This window comes from Cyrtonyx montezumae, unplaced genomic scaffold (genome assembly GCF_038088225.1).
Source record: "Cyrtonyx montezumae isolate F1298 unplaced genomic scaffold, pur_monq_1.0 scaffold_54, whole genome shotgun sequence".
Classification (NCBI taxonomy): Eukaryota; Metazoa; Chordata; class Aves; order Galliformes; family Odontophoridae; genus Cyrtonyx; species Cyrtonyx montezumae.
Genome location: NW_027072061.1, coordinates 427,268 through 444,419, shown reverse-complemented (window position 1 = coordinate 444,419; position 17,152 = coordinate 427,268). Strand labels below are relative to the sequence as shown.

Genomic DNA, 17,152 nt, shown 5'->3' with positions numbered 1-17,152 from the left:
TTTGTCTGTATATATCAGTGTCTTGCTTCACAAAACTTACTTTTAAAGTTTTTGTGAGCTAACTTCTGTAAGTGTGTGAAAATACTGTTCAAGGAAGTTTTTAAGGCAGTTAGATATGCAAAATGTAATGAATGTGACATTTATCAACTTGTGAATATTTAGTTTGCTTATTAAGTGTCCTCATGATCTCCCTTAGAAAATTGACCATGATGGTATTTGTTTCTTGAGTTGAAGACTACTTCTGTCAGACCTCGAGCAGTTTTCTCTGATGATGGAACATCCATTATTCAGTGATACGGACAGATGGATGACTAATTGAAAAATACTAGCTGTTGCAGTTTTTTCAAGAGTGTTGATCATTTAAGCTTACTAAAATGAAAATAGATGCTTGAAGTTATTATACTTTCAAACAAATATAGAATCATCGGATCACCAAGGTTGGACAAGACCTCCTAGAACATCCAGTCCAACTGTCCTCTTACTACCAATAGTTTCCCACTAATCCGTATCCCTTTTTACCACATTTAAATGTTTCTTGAATACAATACCTCCAGTAATGGTGACTCGATCTCCTCCCTGAGCAGCCCATCACAGCATCTGACTACTCCTTCAGAGAAGAAAGATTTCCTAATGTTCAACCTGACTGACTATCTAGCTCCAATGAATAGGAGGGAGAGGAGGTTCTTTGATATATGTACTTGACAGTGAAATGACACAACGGGTCAAATGTTAGCCCAACCAGTTTATTACAAATCCTAGTTGCTTAGGGAGATGGGGAAGGGAAGACAGGCATTAGAAAAGAGATAGGAAAGCAAAGCAAAGAGGTCTTTGTAGAAAGCAAGAGAGAGTTACCACGAGGATGCCGACGTAGCTCATAGTTCAGATGCTGATCTCCAGTAGCGGTGGGTCATCAGGCCATTGGAGGTTGTATTGTTCAGTTGATGATGGCTTCTTTCAAATCTTCTTAACAACAGTACAGACTTACTTAAAGTAAGTCCAAAGCTGCAGAGTCAGCTCTTTTTTGGATTGGCAGGAATTTCTTTGTTCCTATCTTCCAGGCCTTGCCAGCAGATAAGAGGGAGCAGGGAGACACCAAATTGTGTCTTGCCTTCATAGGAGACGATGGTATCATCACAAAGTCTCCCATACCATTTATTTGTTCACAGGCCAGATCTTCTGCCAGTAAACACTCCTGAGCAAACACCACCAAGGAAATGCTTTTGAATGTAAAACTGTCCATAAAGTGATGCTGGCCGCGTGGCACCTGTTTGCCCTGATTCCTCTTCCATATGACTACAGGAAGATGGTTTCTCTCTGTTCTAGGAAAATTGCTTAGCAGGCCAGCAGTACTAGGGAAGTGAGTGTACGTTCAAGGTGTAGGAAGACCACACCTTGAATATTGTGCTTTGGGTTCCTGGCTGCAAGGAGGAATTTGAATTGCACAAGTGTGTGCAAAGCAGAGCTGGTAAATGTACTAGAAAACAAGACCTAAGTGAAGCAACTGAGAGAATTGGGGTTCTTAGTTGACAGTGGGGCTTTGAGCACCCTGGTCTGTTAGGAGGTGTCCCTGTCTATAGCAGAGGGACTGAAACTAGATTATGTCTTCCAACCCAAACTATTCTATGATTATTTGAAAAGAAAGACAATGAATTCTTCCCAGTGAATTTATGGATAATATTATAAACAACATTGTTCCTCTTAAGCTTCTGGTAGGAATAAGTTGCCTCCTGCACTTGTAATGAGAAGTATCTGAATTTTTTATCAAGATCCTGCTGTAGACACAGTTGATCTGAGAGGGAAAATTATTGTTCAAGTGCTGTAACTTGTATTTTAGTACATAGTACATTTTAGTACTGGAAAAACTCAGGAGAGACTTTAGTGAATTCAAAACATGTTTGATATGGTGGTCATGCTTATTCAAATATGAAAAATGCTAAAAAGAAAAAACTTTAACCTTTCTCAAATGAAGGATTTTAGTACCATGGTTCTTTTTTTCCTGTGGTAATATTAACATACGAATGACATAACGTAGTGCATGCCAGAGCAACCAAAAAAACCATGCACTATATATATTAATATTTTTATTTGTTAACAAGTACTTAAGGAGTGAAGGGTGTTACGTAACATTTTTTAACATCTCCTTGTTTTCATCACTGATTCCGACTTTATGAATATAGTCCATATGTTTAAAATTTAAACACAAAACTTTTTTTTTTTTTACTGCAGTGAATGAATTTGATATTAGCTTTAAGTCTGTAGTTTCAACTTGATATCTGAAGGTATAAGCCTTACAGAAAGCGGTGAACTGTGCTTAGTGAAAACAATTTATCTTCTAGAAATCATACCTATGGATTTATCTATTTTTAATCACTGTTTGTAATCAAGATTTGGTAACTATGTGAGTTGCTGAAGTAAGCAATTGCATTCACCTTTTGTCTTACAGGAAAACTATTCCACATTGACTTTGGTTATATTTTGGGTCGGGACCCTAAGCCTCTACCTCCCCCAATGAAGCTGAATAAGGAGATGGTGGAAGGCATGGGAGGCACACAGAGTGAGCAGTACCAGGAGTTCCGTAAGCAGTGCTACACAGCCTTTCTCCATCTTCGCAGGTAACAATGCTACTTCAATGTGACATGATTTCAGATAACATAAAGAATGAGTGAATAGGGGAGAATATTTATGTTGAAAATTCAAAACTTGTCTACATTCCTAATTTAAACAAGGATTTGTGTGAAATGAAGGACTGAAAATAGCAGTGGTATAATGTGGAGCTGCAATGTAGTTGTCTTTTAAGTTAAGATCCCCAGTTTTGCTTGTTTAATAATCTCAACAGCTGTTTCATAAATCCTGTGGGGTATTAAGTTGTATTTTGGATGTTATTTTGCCCTTAAGCAATTCTTTCTCTGATTACTACTTATCAAGTAACTATCCACTTTTAAATCATTTGCTTTTTTACTGCTTTACCCTCCTCCTGTTTAGATTAGTGACAATCAGAATAAAATTCTTTGCCTTGAGGATGTTATACATAAATTTAACTAGATGAAGATCCTCCACGATAATTATAAGGTGCTACGCATAGTAGTTAAGCATGTTAGTAACTACTGTAGATACCTGCAACAAGTTAAATCTTTTTAGGCTTTTATTTAGAAGCAAGCAAATCACTCCATCAGATCTGTTTTAATAGACAAGTGAGCACTCTTGTGGCCAATGATCAATGTTTAAAGTACATCTTCCTTCAGTATCTAGATCACATAGTGTAAGCCTCCAAATATGTGAAAAAAGTCACTTATATGGACAAAATATGAAAAATACATGTATGAAATACATAGGTGGTGGTAAGAAATATCAGAAAAAAGATACAGGTAGTTTTCCAGCTAATAGTGATGATTGAATGAATGGACTAAAAATAAGGAATTATTTTGTAGGCTTAAAAGCAGAGCAGCGGAAAGAAAAATCAGTATCACATTGTTGACAAACAATGCATATAACTTAAGAGAACAGTCAGAAAGGCTGATATGTATTCTGTGTTCTAAATGTTATTCAAAATTATTCGATAATACTGTATTTGTAATAATGATTGAAATAATTCGGAGTTGTTTTTGTAGTTTAAACCTGTTTCAGCGGAAATGTCTGTTATGTTGGTGAAGGATTATCTATTGCATTAATTAGTTTGTGTAGCTGTTTGCTACAGAGATTGTAGTTAAGCATGAAGTACAGTGGTGAATTTGAAATAAAATTAAACTGCATATCAGTATGTTTTAAATTTTATTCTGGAATTGTAATTGTAATTATTCTCTCCAATATTTGTTCAGGGTAATAGTATTTTTTAATTGTTCTGGATATACATTTTTAGGGCTTTTAACATTGAAGGATAATATTGGTATTACAATTTAAATTCAACAGCTAGAATTAAAAATGATCTAAATTGCTTGTTTAATGGGTTAGGAAAAGAATCGATAATTAGAGAGGAATGGCTTAGCTCTAAGAGTTCTGTATGCTGATGGAAACCCACTCACAGATACCTCTTCTGGTGAAGTATGGTGAAGTCATAAGTTCTTTGCTAAGTCAAATTTCTGATATCATTTGTCATATTTTTCACTTCGTTGTATTTTTAATTTCCATGAGTTATAGACAGTTCTCTGTGTATTTCACATGCTGCATCTCAGTCTTTTAATGTTTCTGGTAGGATGTGTTTGCTCAGCAAAAACAAAAATAATTTAAAACTTGTAGTGGAAAATGTTTTGTTCTTTGTTTTAGATAGGAAGTAATTTGGTACATAATCATTGTTGAAGGCTTCCTGTGGTTCTTTTGTTTATTTATTTACTTATTTTCCTTGGAGGTATGTCCTTCTACTTTTTTGAACACTGACGTGTTTGTCAGCAGTACTCTATGAAGGACCAGCCTCTGTGTGCTGACTGTGCTGCGGGGCAGACTGTGGCTGGAGAATTTTCGCTCTCATGTGATGTGCAGCAGCACGTTACACTCTCACTATACATATTGAGCTTACTTAAAAATATTCAAGTCATGTTGGATTAGCTTTTCCCTTCCCTGGTGAATTCCCAGTTTACAAGTCTTCAGCAGAATCCAGTAGGAAGGAATCTAGCATCAACATCTGTTAGGTTTTTTTTGTTTGTTTGTTTAGTTTTTACAGAGAGATTGTAGATTCCCTTACTCCTCACCAAGTTTGATGTTCAGTTTCAGTAAGTGGTTATAGATGGGAACAAAAAATTAAGTAGTAACTATGGACCATATCCATAATTTGAGCTGAGATTTGTTCAGTCTCAGAGATAATATCCAGCTGGGTAGACTAGAGTGTTTTTCCCATACTATTCACGATGATATAATGGACAGAAGAGGTGTAGAAACATAAAGAAGGGGGGTAGGAACATAAAAAAAACCTGTGGGTAACAAATGTAAAGCTGTGATGACTGTTGGGAAGGACCAGTTATTTGGAAGGTCTGTAGCTAGGCAGTGGAAGAACTGAATAGTCTTCAAAAAGAAGGGGGTTGTTTGTTAAGAGGGGATATGAAACAAATGGGATCAAATCAGTTTTGATCAAATTTTGACTATAAAGAAAAACTACAGGAAGAATGAGTGCCATAGTGTGTTATAGCTGGTTAGGACATGATAGTGAATAAGGAATATGTATATACCTGTCCGGAGGAGAGAAGATGAGTTTTAGAGGGTCCCAAACAAGACTGCAGAAAAGATTATCCTATTTTAAAATTTAAGAATTTTTTAATCAATTCAGGTAAAGAGGGCTTTGGTTTAGCATCACAAATAACTGTACTTTCCTTATAATGCAAGTTTAGGACTTCCCATTAGAGTATTATACTTTTTACAGGTGAAGTGTTCAGTTGGTTTAGGGGTATCTGTATGCAAATGATCCCTTGAGGGCAGTGAATTATGTACGGTATTAAGGAGCGAAGTCATTTTTGATGAGACAGAAAACCATTAAAAACAAACAGCAGTTCTTAGAAAAAAATAACAGTGAGAATTTGAACTTTTTTTTCTGTTATGAGTTTCTTTCTTGACATATATGAGGCTGTTCATTTGTGGGTGAAGCATTTTATTGGATTTCTTTTATTTTTACAGAACTTTAATTTAGTTTTAGCTTGTTTAAACCATATGCTTAATCAACCTGAAGTGCAGCTGAGCACTCCTTCCTTGGCAAATTAATTTGTACTGGGCTTTGAGAAAACAAAGTTTCAGTTTAATTTCAGGATTATTTTTTTGTGCTTGATATAAGCTTTTTAACCTGGAAAGAAGCTATTTCTTTGTCAGTGGATGGAGACTGGCCATGACAGGGGCCTTGTCAGTGTAAATGTCAAAGACACATGGCATGACTAACAAGGTACAGACATCACTTAGAACTGTTAAAAAGCAGGAGCTGATTCTCAAGTTATTCATCCTTATGAGATCAGATTTCAAGCTGTAGTGTTTCAGCAAAATTTCTAACGTTAGAATGGATTTAGGTTGTTAGTGGACCAGGTCTGAACACATTGTCACCTGGCACCTGGGCCTCTCTTTTCCTGTGTCTTACATCAGTATGCACGTGCCTTTACAACTGGCTTTTAATCCTATTGTACTGTTTTCTGCTGTACTGTGATTTTACGTAAGACCTTTTCAGGAGTTAACATCAGTATCTACAATCAGCTGGATCCACTTATATATTTTCTTCAATCTCTGATTTGTCCTGTACTACTTTAGTTCCTATTGCTGTCCAGTTGATTTCTCATCATATAATTCAAGTTCATAGAACCTTAGAATCCTTTGAGCTGGAAGGGACCTGTAAAGATCATGTAGTTGAATTCCCCTGCAATGAACTGGAACATTCACAGATAGATCAGGTTGCCCAGAGCTTGATCCAGCCTCTCCTTGAAATTCTTCAGGGACGGGTATCAACCACTTCACTCGGTGACCTGTTCCAGTGTCTCACCACCCTCGCTGTAGAGGACCTTTTCCTTTTATCCAACTTAAATATACACTCTTTAAGCCTCAAACCATTTCCCCTTGTCCACAGATCCTGCTGAAGTGTCTATCTCTTTTCTGTTGCTCCCTTTTAGATACTGAAAGGCTGCTGTCAGGTCATCTCAAAGCCCCAGCTCTCTCAGCCTGTCTTTGTAGGAGAGGTGTTCCATCCCTTGAATCATTTCTGTGTCCCTCCTCTGGATATGCTCAAACAGGTCCATGTCTCTCTTGTCCTGGGGACTCCACACCTGGACACAGTGTTCCAGGTGAAGTCTCACCAGCACAGAGCAGAGGAACAGGAACACTTCTCTCTCCCTGCTGGCTGCACTTCTTTTGATGCAGCCCAGGGTACTGTTGCCTTTCTGGGCTGTGAAGGCACATTGCTGACTCATGTCCAGCTTTCTATCCACCAATACTCCCAGGTCTTTTTCAGGCATGCTGTGTTCAATCCTTTCATTCTCCAGCTTGTATTGATAGTGGATGTTGCCTCAACCTAGATGCAAGACATTATGTTTGGATTTACTGAATCTCATGAGGTTCAGCTGGGGCTCTGCTCAATCCTGTCCTTCTGGAAGTTGCTTTCATCTCATTACCAGAAGAGCATTAAAAGCAAAGAAAGGAGTATGTCTTTGGAAATTGCTATTGCTGTAAGATACCAATGACTTAGAAACAGTTTTGAGACAGTAAAGCTGAAAGATTAAAGTATGTTTAACGTGAGACTTGCTAGTTTCAAGCAAGTAGAACAAAGTTTCATTAAAACCTGTGGTAACCTATGGTAATTCCTGGCTCTAATTAATAAGGTAATTCCTGGCAACTTGGCTGCCAGGTTTCTTAGCCCAATTTGAAAAAAAATAAATGGTAGCTAAACAGTTAAACCCTAGTTTGGAATAGTCTACAAAATACTAGTTCCTGTTAATTATTAAGTGCAAAATTTTTTGAGTTAGAATTCTGAGTTCCTTACAGTTGCTAGCATGTATATATTCAGAAATTTTCTAATAAGTTTTGCTGCTATGAATTTCTTCTCTACCATCTAAAAACCTCCTAATGCTTTTAAGAAAGTAATATTTCAGATTTTGAATGTTTTTCCTTACTGTTTCTCTAAAAGGAGACCAGATCTCTTTAGAGAGAGAGTAAAGGAAGTTACTGTTTATGTTGAACAGCTTGGAAATTATCCTTTCGAAAAGCAACCTACAGTTAATTTCATACAAGGGCAAAATGATGTTCTTTAAAAGATCTGGAAGTACTGCCAGCTCCTTGTTAGAGCTGAAAACTGCTGTATTTTCTCTTTAAATGGTTGTAAATGATAGCTGCACTTTATCAGCTTTTGCAGCTTAACTGAGCACCTGCAGACATTGCTTGGTTAAACCACCTAAATTCAACCTGTTACAGCAAAAAAATCCTTGCTGCAAAATGAAAAATTATTTATCCTTATTGTGAAGACTTCATCTGTTTGATTGTTAATTTCTATAATCAATTTATAAAATACTAGTACATTGCTGCTATCCTTGTTAATATCGAAAACCTTGGAATTGAGATTCTACAGCATACATTTTTACAAATATGTGAGAATAACGTTAATGTGTGAAACTTCTCTGAAACATTACCAACTCATATTATGATGATTTTGTACTTTATGAAATGTTTTCTCTTGTACAGTTCAAAGTACATTTACCTAATCTGCTCTTCTACTCAGGTACTCCAACTTGATCTTGAACTTATTTTCCCTTATGGTGGATGCCAACATTCCAGATATTGCTCTTGAGCCTGACAAGACTGTAAAAAAGGTAACTGGAAAGCTTTCCTTGTCTTTCAGTAATTACACTTATAACATTATGAATTGCTTGGTCACTTATGGTGATTTACATATAACCAGTGACCTGAAGACACATCCTCCTATTGTTTTTGTGGACTGAAAGGTTTCTGCAGTGACTCTTTGAGGTGATTCCAGAGAACGTATACCTTGGAAATTGCCTGGCACATGCTCCCATACACACAGAATTGATCTTTATTGTCCATGGAGTCCATGTATATAGTCTGCTCTAGCACTCTGTTCTAAGTGATATTTCAACACTGTGCTAGGAACACCTCCTTATAGGTGAAGCAATCAGCATTGTCTGTATCATGACAGTCTGCAATATTCTAAACTAGGCAGAACAGAAGGTTTTATAAAAGAATTACTGATACTGGTTTTATATCTTCATCACCAAGTAGCTCATTGATGAATGGTGTCTCCTAATTCTAAACTTACCACTTTTTACCTGTCTGAATCATTCTTCTCCATTTTAAGTTTTAACAACAACTGACATTAAAAATGCTAGGTAAACATTCACATAAATTTCATTGTGCTTACATTTTAGGCAAAGTTTATTTTGTTGTTGTTGCTTTTTTTTGATTGTTTTGTTTTGCTTTTTTTTTAATAACATGATTTATGGTGAAGGGCTATCTCTTTTAATTCTACTAAAGACTTTGTGGAGCCTGTAAATCCAATGGAAATCACATCAGTGTAATTTTGATTCAATCAGTCTATTTTCTCTAAAATAGATTGATCTTAAGGTATTTTTTTTTCAATAAGTTACGAATGTAGATTCACAAATATTTAATATTTCATGTTATTATGCAGTTCTCTTAAATGAATTGTGAATACAAACAGATTTTTTTCCCCAGCCTCAATGAGTATGTGCATTTCTGTTTAGAGGTTTTTAATTTCAAATTGATATAAAGAATTAATTTATTCATTCAGTTTCATTTCAAAGGAGTCTTATGTTGTGTGTTTTTTGTTTGTTTGGTTGGGTTTTTTTTGCTATTGTTGCTAAATGTATTGTGATACTGAGCTCTGACAATGCTGCAGCTTCCAGACTTGTGATTTTAACACTGATGAAGTCCATTGTTTTCTTAAAGGTTCTTCATGTTAGAGCAGAACTGGAGAGGCATGTATTTCTGATAGGGAACACAAATCACTTGCACGTTTTTAAATATTGAACTGGAAAGAAGCAAAAACTTAAAATAATTTCTTATAATAATAAAAAATAAATAAAAATAGTAATTGTTATAGATGGGTAGAGTTGCAATGCTAAGAAAACAAATTTTACCTTCTGTACTTTTATGTTTTGTAAGCTTATTTATATGTTTGTCCCTTAAAGACAAATAAAAATAAAACAAAAACGCAGTAAGGTATTATCAGAAAGGTAACTTAAGTTGTTTAACTTGATTTTGTACTTCATAGCCTTCTCAATCTTCTGCTCCAAGTTTTGCTATTTTAAATAAGCATTCATATTTTGAAAGTTAAGCTGTTTATAAGCATGTAAGTATAAGTAAGTAAGTTTAAAGGTAGGTTGCTCCAAAAGTAATGCCACTTCTTTTTATTTCCATGGAAACTACAACAGATACAAGGAGCACAATGACAATGTTTGATAGATCAAATTCTCAGTTACAAAACACTATTTTTCAACACTGTCACGTTTCACATCTATTTCACATTGTCACATTGCTGCATTTTCTTTAGTGATGAACAAGAGCTTGCGTTGCGTGCTTATAACAATCTGCACCACAGAGGTAACCCACTCTTCATAGCTACGTTATATGACAGCCCCATTTGTAGGAGAATGTTGTCAAATTGTACCCTAGGTGTGGTAGGACAGTCCAGTCAAAATTAACATTGAGCTCCATGGTCTTTGAACTGGTGAGGGACCATTAATGTTCAGTAAGCATCGATAAATGTCAGTGGGTGCAATTCCACATGGAGGAATTCAGTTAAACCCCTTTGCTTTGTACACCTCCAGGTCATTTGGTCAGGACTGTCACTCTCTCTGCTGCCATCTCTCACACAGCAGCAAAGTGTAACAGAATATTGGTGGGAAAGTTCAACCTCCACAGCAATACCACTAGCATCTACCTGTGACATCATGGGCCAACATCATAAAATGGGAAGCATTACTTTTGGAGCAGTTCTCATATTTTTTTCTATTCAAGTTTGGTTTAGTCCTTTTATCTGGTCCTTCTGTTCTTTCAATACTTCCGAATTTGTGCAAAAATGATACTTTATGGTGGGATCTATAAAGAGCAAATAAACAGCAAAGGGGGATAATCCCTCTTGCTGCTGGCCATCCCTCTTTTGATGCAGCCAAGGACATAGTTGGCATTCCAAGGCTGTCTCACGCACAGCTTTTTGTCCACTAGGACCACCATGTTCTTCTACCCTGTACTCATAAGTTCATAAGTTCATAAGGTTGGAAAGGACCTATAAGATCATCTAGTCCAACCATCCTCCTATCACTATCTCTACCCAACTACTAAATTAAGTCCTTTAGCACCTCATCTAAACGCTTCTTGAACAGCGCTAGGGATGGTGCCTCAACCACCTCCCTAGGCAGGCCATTCCAGTGCCTGACCACTCTTTCAGAAAAGAAATGCTTCCTCAGGTCTAATCTAAATCTTCCCCGGCGTAACTTGTGGCCATTCCCTCTCGTCCTGTCATTACTTATCAGGGAGAAGAGGCCTACCCCCTCCTCACCACAACCCCCCTTCAGGAAGTGGTAGAGTGCAATAAGGTCTCCTCTGAGCCTCCTCTTCTCCAGACTAAACAATCCTAGCTCCCTCAGCCGCTCCTCATAAGACTTGTGCTCCAGACCCCTCACCAGTTTTGTTGCCCTTCTCTGAACACGCTCCAGGGCCTCAATGTCCTTCTTGTAGTGAGGGGCCCAAAACTGAACACAGTACTCAAGGTGCGGCCATACCAGAGCTGAGTACAGGGGGATGATCACCTCCCTGCTCCTGCTGGCTACACTATTTCTAATACAGGCCAGGATGCTGTTGGCCTTCTTAGCCACCTGGGCACACTGCCGGCTCATGTTGAGCCGAGCATCAACCAACACCCCCAGGTCCTTTTCCTCACTACATTCTTCAAGCCATTCTGCCCCAAGCCTATATCTGTTCTCTCTTCTCATTTGTCGGAGGGATTACACTCTATTTTGCCTCTTCTGTCCAGTGTATGGAAAAATACTTTTTGTGTTGATTTTCAAATTCTTCGCCAAGTTGAATTTCTTTTGTTCATGTTGTCAACACTACTGTGTTAAAAGTAACTACAAACGCACTTCTCTTTTGGTCTACTTTTTTGTTGTTTTAAGAAGAAATATTAGGAAAAACAGATACAAAATGGCTGAGCAGCAAAATGATCTTAATCCATCGTAGAAAGGTGAATAGGTAATTTTTTAGATAATGTGCTGGAAAATGTGTTTTGGATATTTAATGCTCATTAGCCTGCCTGAAAGTAGTTTTGAGCTTTATTAGTGCTATTAAAAGGAAAAAAAAAAAAAAAAAAAAGAGAGATACAGTATCTTGTATCTCTTACTGAATGTCAGGTTTCTTTGTCCATTTAACAAGATAATACTATACCTTCTGTAGGAGAATTTAATAAATGCTTTCAGTATTTCAATTGATTTTTTTGTTTGTTCTTAATGAAAAAACTTTAAACAAAAAATCCATCTATATTTCAGCAGACTCAAATTAGCTAAAGATTCTTTTTTAGACTGACCAGTAAAATTAAATTGCCTTTTTGTGACTCAAGTCAATAGCTGTTTCAACCATGATATCACTTTAATGGAAGACAGTGGTGGAGATTCGCAAACATTTCTGTATCTAAAAAGTCGTTTTGAGTAGTAGTGTTGTCAGAAGATTGTACACAGCATTTTCATTATTGGTGCTGTAGCAGTACTTTTTATTACTATAGGTGTCATTGAGCTAGTTAGGCTCTGATCTTGCAGACAGCTGTCAAGTCACTTAGAAAATAAAATACTGTTTTTGTTAGAAATTGTTGATAAATCAAGAATACTAACTACAATTATACTACAAGAAAACTTGCATATTGTTTAAATTGTTCATCATTCCTTAATATTGGAATTTTTCATTAGATGCAGCAGTTATGCTATTATGGCATAAGACAAATTCCTTAGGTATAGTTTAATATGATGAAAAAAGAAGGCAGTTTGTAACATACTTAATGTATTCTGAGCAAATTTGCTGAACTGGTTGGTTGTGTGTCATATGTTTCTGTTACTATTGAAGCAGATATGTTAGAATACATTGTATAGGGCTGAAGCAGTAAGAAAGATTTTTCATGAATGTCCACCATGTGATTCCTCAACCTTAAAGCATTATGTTATTACACAGTAGCTTGGGTTACAATCTAATCTGTCACTTCACAAAGCAGGATAACATGTCCTTCTTTCTTCAGGGATATGCAGGGAAATACCACGTCCTGTGGTATAAATTGATACAACATGACGCTAACTAATCAGGCTGTAAAGGTTGTTGAATGCCTTTCTTAGGTTTGGACAAAACAAAGGGAGACAGTGGAAAAAAGGTATTATTATTTTCCCTTTAATGAGTCACTGGGTGACTTTAGTCTTTTTAAAGCACTTTCATTCCACTATGTTAATTGTGACTATCTAGAAAAAACTTGAGTGCAAAAGATATGATTAAGGAAAATAATATCCTGAGTAACATAGGAAGGCACAGGGTCTTTAGAGTTGAAAGCTGTTTTTGCCAAAGAGTAATCTACATTCCAGAAACATAGTACATCCTGGGGAACTGTCAGAATGTAATTTTATAATTAATCTTTAATATCTATGAGAAGGCATATTGTCTGGTTGACATTTCTGTCCGATGTTTGTGATACATCTTGAGAGAAATATGTATTGAATGAAGGCAAAATTGAAATAGCAGATTGCCATGTACAACTTTCTGTAAAATAAGTATAGATTACACCTGCTTGATGTGTTTTACGGCACAGGATGATGTAACTGGAGCTGGGCTCTCTGTTCCTGTCCTTTTTGAAGGTACATTCTCATTCTACTTCTTCAGAAGAGAGCAGGATCTACACAGGCTGATTTTGCTTATCAGGGAGATAAGACAGTGAAGCTGTTTTCTTACTGTTAGTGTAAAATGTACCAGAAACTTCCAATGACTTCAACTGAAGATGTGGATTTGTAGTACACTAAAATTTGACAGTACGTTCTTACTTTGCATAACGTCTGTATTCAGAAATTAAACCAGTGCAGACCTTGGTGATTCATTCTCACAGCTAAGAGTGCACTGAAAAACAAATGTCGGCATTGGCTTTGGTGAGGAGGACATTTGCAGTTTGAAGTTTCATGATTATTCTTTCAACATATGTAGAATATTATTTTCAACCAAATATCCACCTTCACTGTTTGTACCCTGTTAATACTCTGCAACTGAAAGAAAGTAATTTTTTAGTGGTTCATTTCCCTCAATCCAGTTTCACTTGGTACTTTACCCAATAAGAAAAAAAAAAAAAAAAAGGAAAAGAAAAAGAAATGGTTACTACCAGGTATGCAAATTGTCTTCACCTCATAAAACCATAGGAGCCTTTAAGCCTTTCTGTTTTCTTTTTCTTTTTATACTTCTTGTAACAATGAAACACTTGTGAATTTTTAACCAAGAAAAACTAGCAGCAAATCTTAAAATTATATGTCTTTTTTAACCTTTTGTCTCCTTTTATACTCACTTTACTACTTATATGGAAAACTGTTGGTCTGGTATGCTTCAACTCATGATTAATGATGCCATCTCCTTCTGCTATGATCTGATTCAGGCTTCTCTGAAAACCTACACTGGTTCAAAATTGTCAAAAATGAGTTTAAATTGAAAAGTAGTAGAAGATTCTCCCCAGTATGTTTTTACTTTTCTCTAGTCTCTGAGGTAATCACCTTAAAATTTTAAAGTCTTTGCTTAGTCTTTTGTACTTTTCATTTTTCTGGAAAAGGACTGGGCCAAAATCTATTCAGGTTGAATTTTCAATGAATATCCACTGCAAGCAAATCCACACCTACGTGTTTTCTGCCACTGCTATTAACTAGCCTTTTTATTTTCTGTGCTGCAATGCTTATTGCTAATAGTTAATTTTCAAAATTACATAATGCTGTAATTTTAAGCAGAGATGACTAAAATCTGCAGTGAGCTACACAGCCAGCTTTGCCTAAGGAGGAAGTAGACCATCTCTCTTCAGAAGTAATAAACGTATTATTCAGTGTTATCACTTTTTAACTAAAGAAAATCTTTTGATTTTTCTGCAGGAGAGCCAGATGGCTTCTGTCTGTCCTTCATAGCAAATCTGACCTTTAAATTAGAAAACATCAGGGGCCAGTGATTCATTGGCAGACAAAGAACTCGGCAGGCATTAAAGGACAGTGTTATAATTGATTGAACTGTGTTTTAGATGCCCATTGATTAAAGAAGGTGCTGTAAAGATGCTGCAACTGTAACGTTTATAGTTGAAGGTGAAGAGAACGTAGATGGCATAAATATTGGCTTCCAGTAAGCAGAAAGTAACTGCCGTTTGTGAAAGTAGCTCCATGTTTCTTTTACATTAAACTCATTGAAGTGAAATGACTCTTGTTCAGCAGACAGAGACTGTGAAACAAATACAATTGGACATAAGGTTCAGAGAGAGCTTCTGAGCTGCCTTTGTTTCCAAACCTGAGTTCATTTATGAGGTTTTCTTGCTTTATTTCTCACCTGGATTACAGTAAGACTCCCTGTCCTCTATGTCTTTCTTTATCACAATGGATAAACAAAAATTGAGTTCACAACTCAGTGGAAAAACCTCTAATTTGTTGTCGGATATGCCTTTTTTAAATGCAGTTGATTTCTATCCCTTTCCATCTAACTGAAAGTACTAATATTTTTAGAAAGTTGGAGCATGGAAATGTCTTTGATATTTATTAATGTCAAGAGGAGATTTAGTATTATTTCTGTGTAAGAGAAATAAACTCGATTTTGCTTGGCTGGAATTTCTTTGTTTTAGTATTTTATTTACTCCCTCAACCAGGGGGGTTTATTCTTTATAATACTGTTACACTGACATCGAACTCATTTAGCACAGACAGAAGTTCATTTTTCTGACCATTTGGGTAGTGATGATGCAGCTGCTCACCTAGCTTTTCTGTTTATAGGATATTGATTCTGTAAATATATTCATTTTGAAATCTAAAAAGACTGGAATTAGCCACCGATTGTATAGAGTGCAAGAGCACTCCTCTGTCCCTGTTTCATTTTGTTATGCTGTTCATGTGATTCTAAGTACATACTTGACCAATATCAGAAAATTCTAAAATGTAACAGTGATCTTTGTATTTTGCGTCAGCTAAAACCCTGTTTTTTCTGTAAGTTCAATTTAGAGATATCTTTACTGGCTTCTACTTCAAAACAGTAATGCTTAGCAGCTCATTTAAAAACTACAACTTGTTCAAATCAAAGCCTTGAAAACAAAAGCTATAGTCAGGATAGCCTTTCAAATGAAATTATTCATGTGAATTAAGTGCCTAAATAGCTTTTAACTTGCATTGTTTGTGTAATAATCAAGCAACAGAAAGCAGAGAAAGCTTTTTGAAAAAGATAAAATCTGGTAAGGGTTAAGTGAAGAGTGTAATGCCAATTACTGTTATGTTAGCACTGAATGCTAGCAAGTATTAACATTCTTAGGGCATAACGGCAAAAATCCCAAAAATCTCACTAATTTTTTTTTTTTTTTTTTTTTTTTTACTATCAAATGACTATATTTGAGGTTCTGGTATTAGCTGTTTCTTACATCCAAGAAATAGAGTCATAGAATCACAAGGTTGGAAAGGACCTACAAGATCATCTAGTCCAACCGTCCACCATTACCATTATTATGACAAGCTGCTAACCATATCTCATAGTTTCTCATCCAGATGCCTCTTGAACACTGCCAGGGATGGTGATTCCACCACGTCCCTGTGCAGGCCATCCCCAGTGCCTGACCACTCTCTGAGAGAAAGTTTCTTTTTCCTTATGTCCAATCTAAACCTCCTCTGGTACAACTTGTGGCCAACAATCCCAGCTCCCTCAGCTGCTCCTCATAAGACTTGTGCTCCAGACCCCCCACCAGTTTTGCTGCCCTTCTCTGGACACTTTTCAGGGCCTCAGTGTCTTTCCTGTAGTGAGGGGCCCAAAAATGAACACAAATAATTGAGGTGTGGCCTCACTGGTGCTGAGTACAGGGGGATGATCACCTCCCTGCTCCTGCTGACCACACTATTTCTGATGCAGGCTAGGATGCCATTGGCCCTCTTGGCCACCAGGGCACGCTGTTGGCTCATGGTCAGCTAAGCATTGACCAACACCTCAGGTCCCTTTCCTCTTCACAGTTATCCAAACACTCATCCCCAAGCCTATAGCATTGCATGGCATTATTGTGGCCAAAGTGTAGGACCTGGCACTTGGCCTTGTTGAACCTCATCCCATTGAGCTCAGCCCAGCTGTTCAGCCTATCCAGATCCCTCTGAAGGGCCTCCCTACCCTCAGGCAGTTTGACACATCCTCCCAACTTGGTGTCATCTGCAAACTTACTGAGGGTGCACTCAATTCCCTGATCCAGGTCATCAATAAAGGTATTAAACAAGATGAGCCCCAGTACCAACACACCACTTGTAACAGGGTCACCAGCTGGACTTAACTCCATTAACTACTACTCACTGGGCGTGGCCTTCTAGCCAGTTCTTTACCCAAAGGGAAGTATACCTGTCCAGGCCACAGGCACCCAGTTTCACCAGGAGAAAAGTGTGAGAGGCCGTGTCAAAGGCTTTGCTGAAATCTAGGTGGGCTACATCAACATGCTTTCCCTCAACTACCAGACTGG

General features: G+C 37.0%; 1 protein-coding gene across 2 annotated transcripts in view; it reads left to right on the top strand.

Moving 5' to 3' along the window:
- Nucleotides 1-17,152, top strand: part of PIK3C3 (phosphatidylinositol 3-kinase catalytic subunit type 3) — a 66,479-nt gene that overhangs the window by 40,930 nt on the left and 8,397 nt on the right. For both annotated transcript variants that reach the window (XM_065748877.1, XM_065748876.1), the window contains 2 exons: nt 2,444-2,612; nt 8,168-8,258. In XM_065748877.1, coding sequence (XP_065604949.1) covers nt 2,444-2,612; nt 8,168-8,258 — 260 coding nt within the window. The remainder of the gene's footprint in view (nt 1-2,443; nt 2,613-8,167; nt 8,259-17,152) is intronic.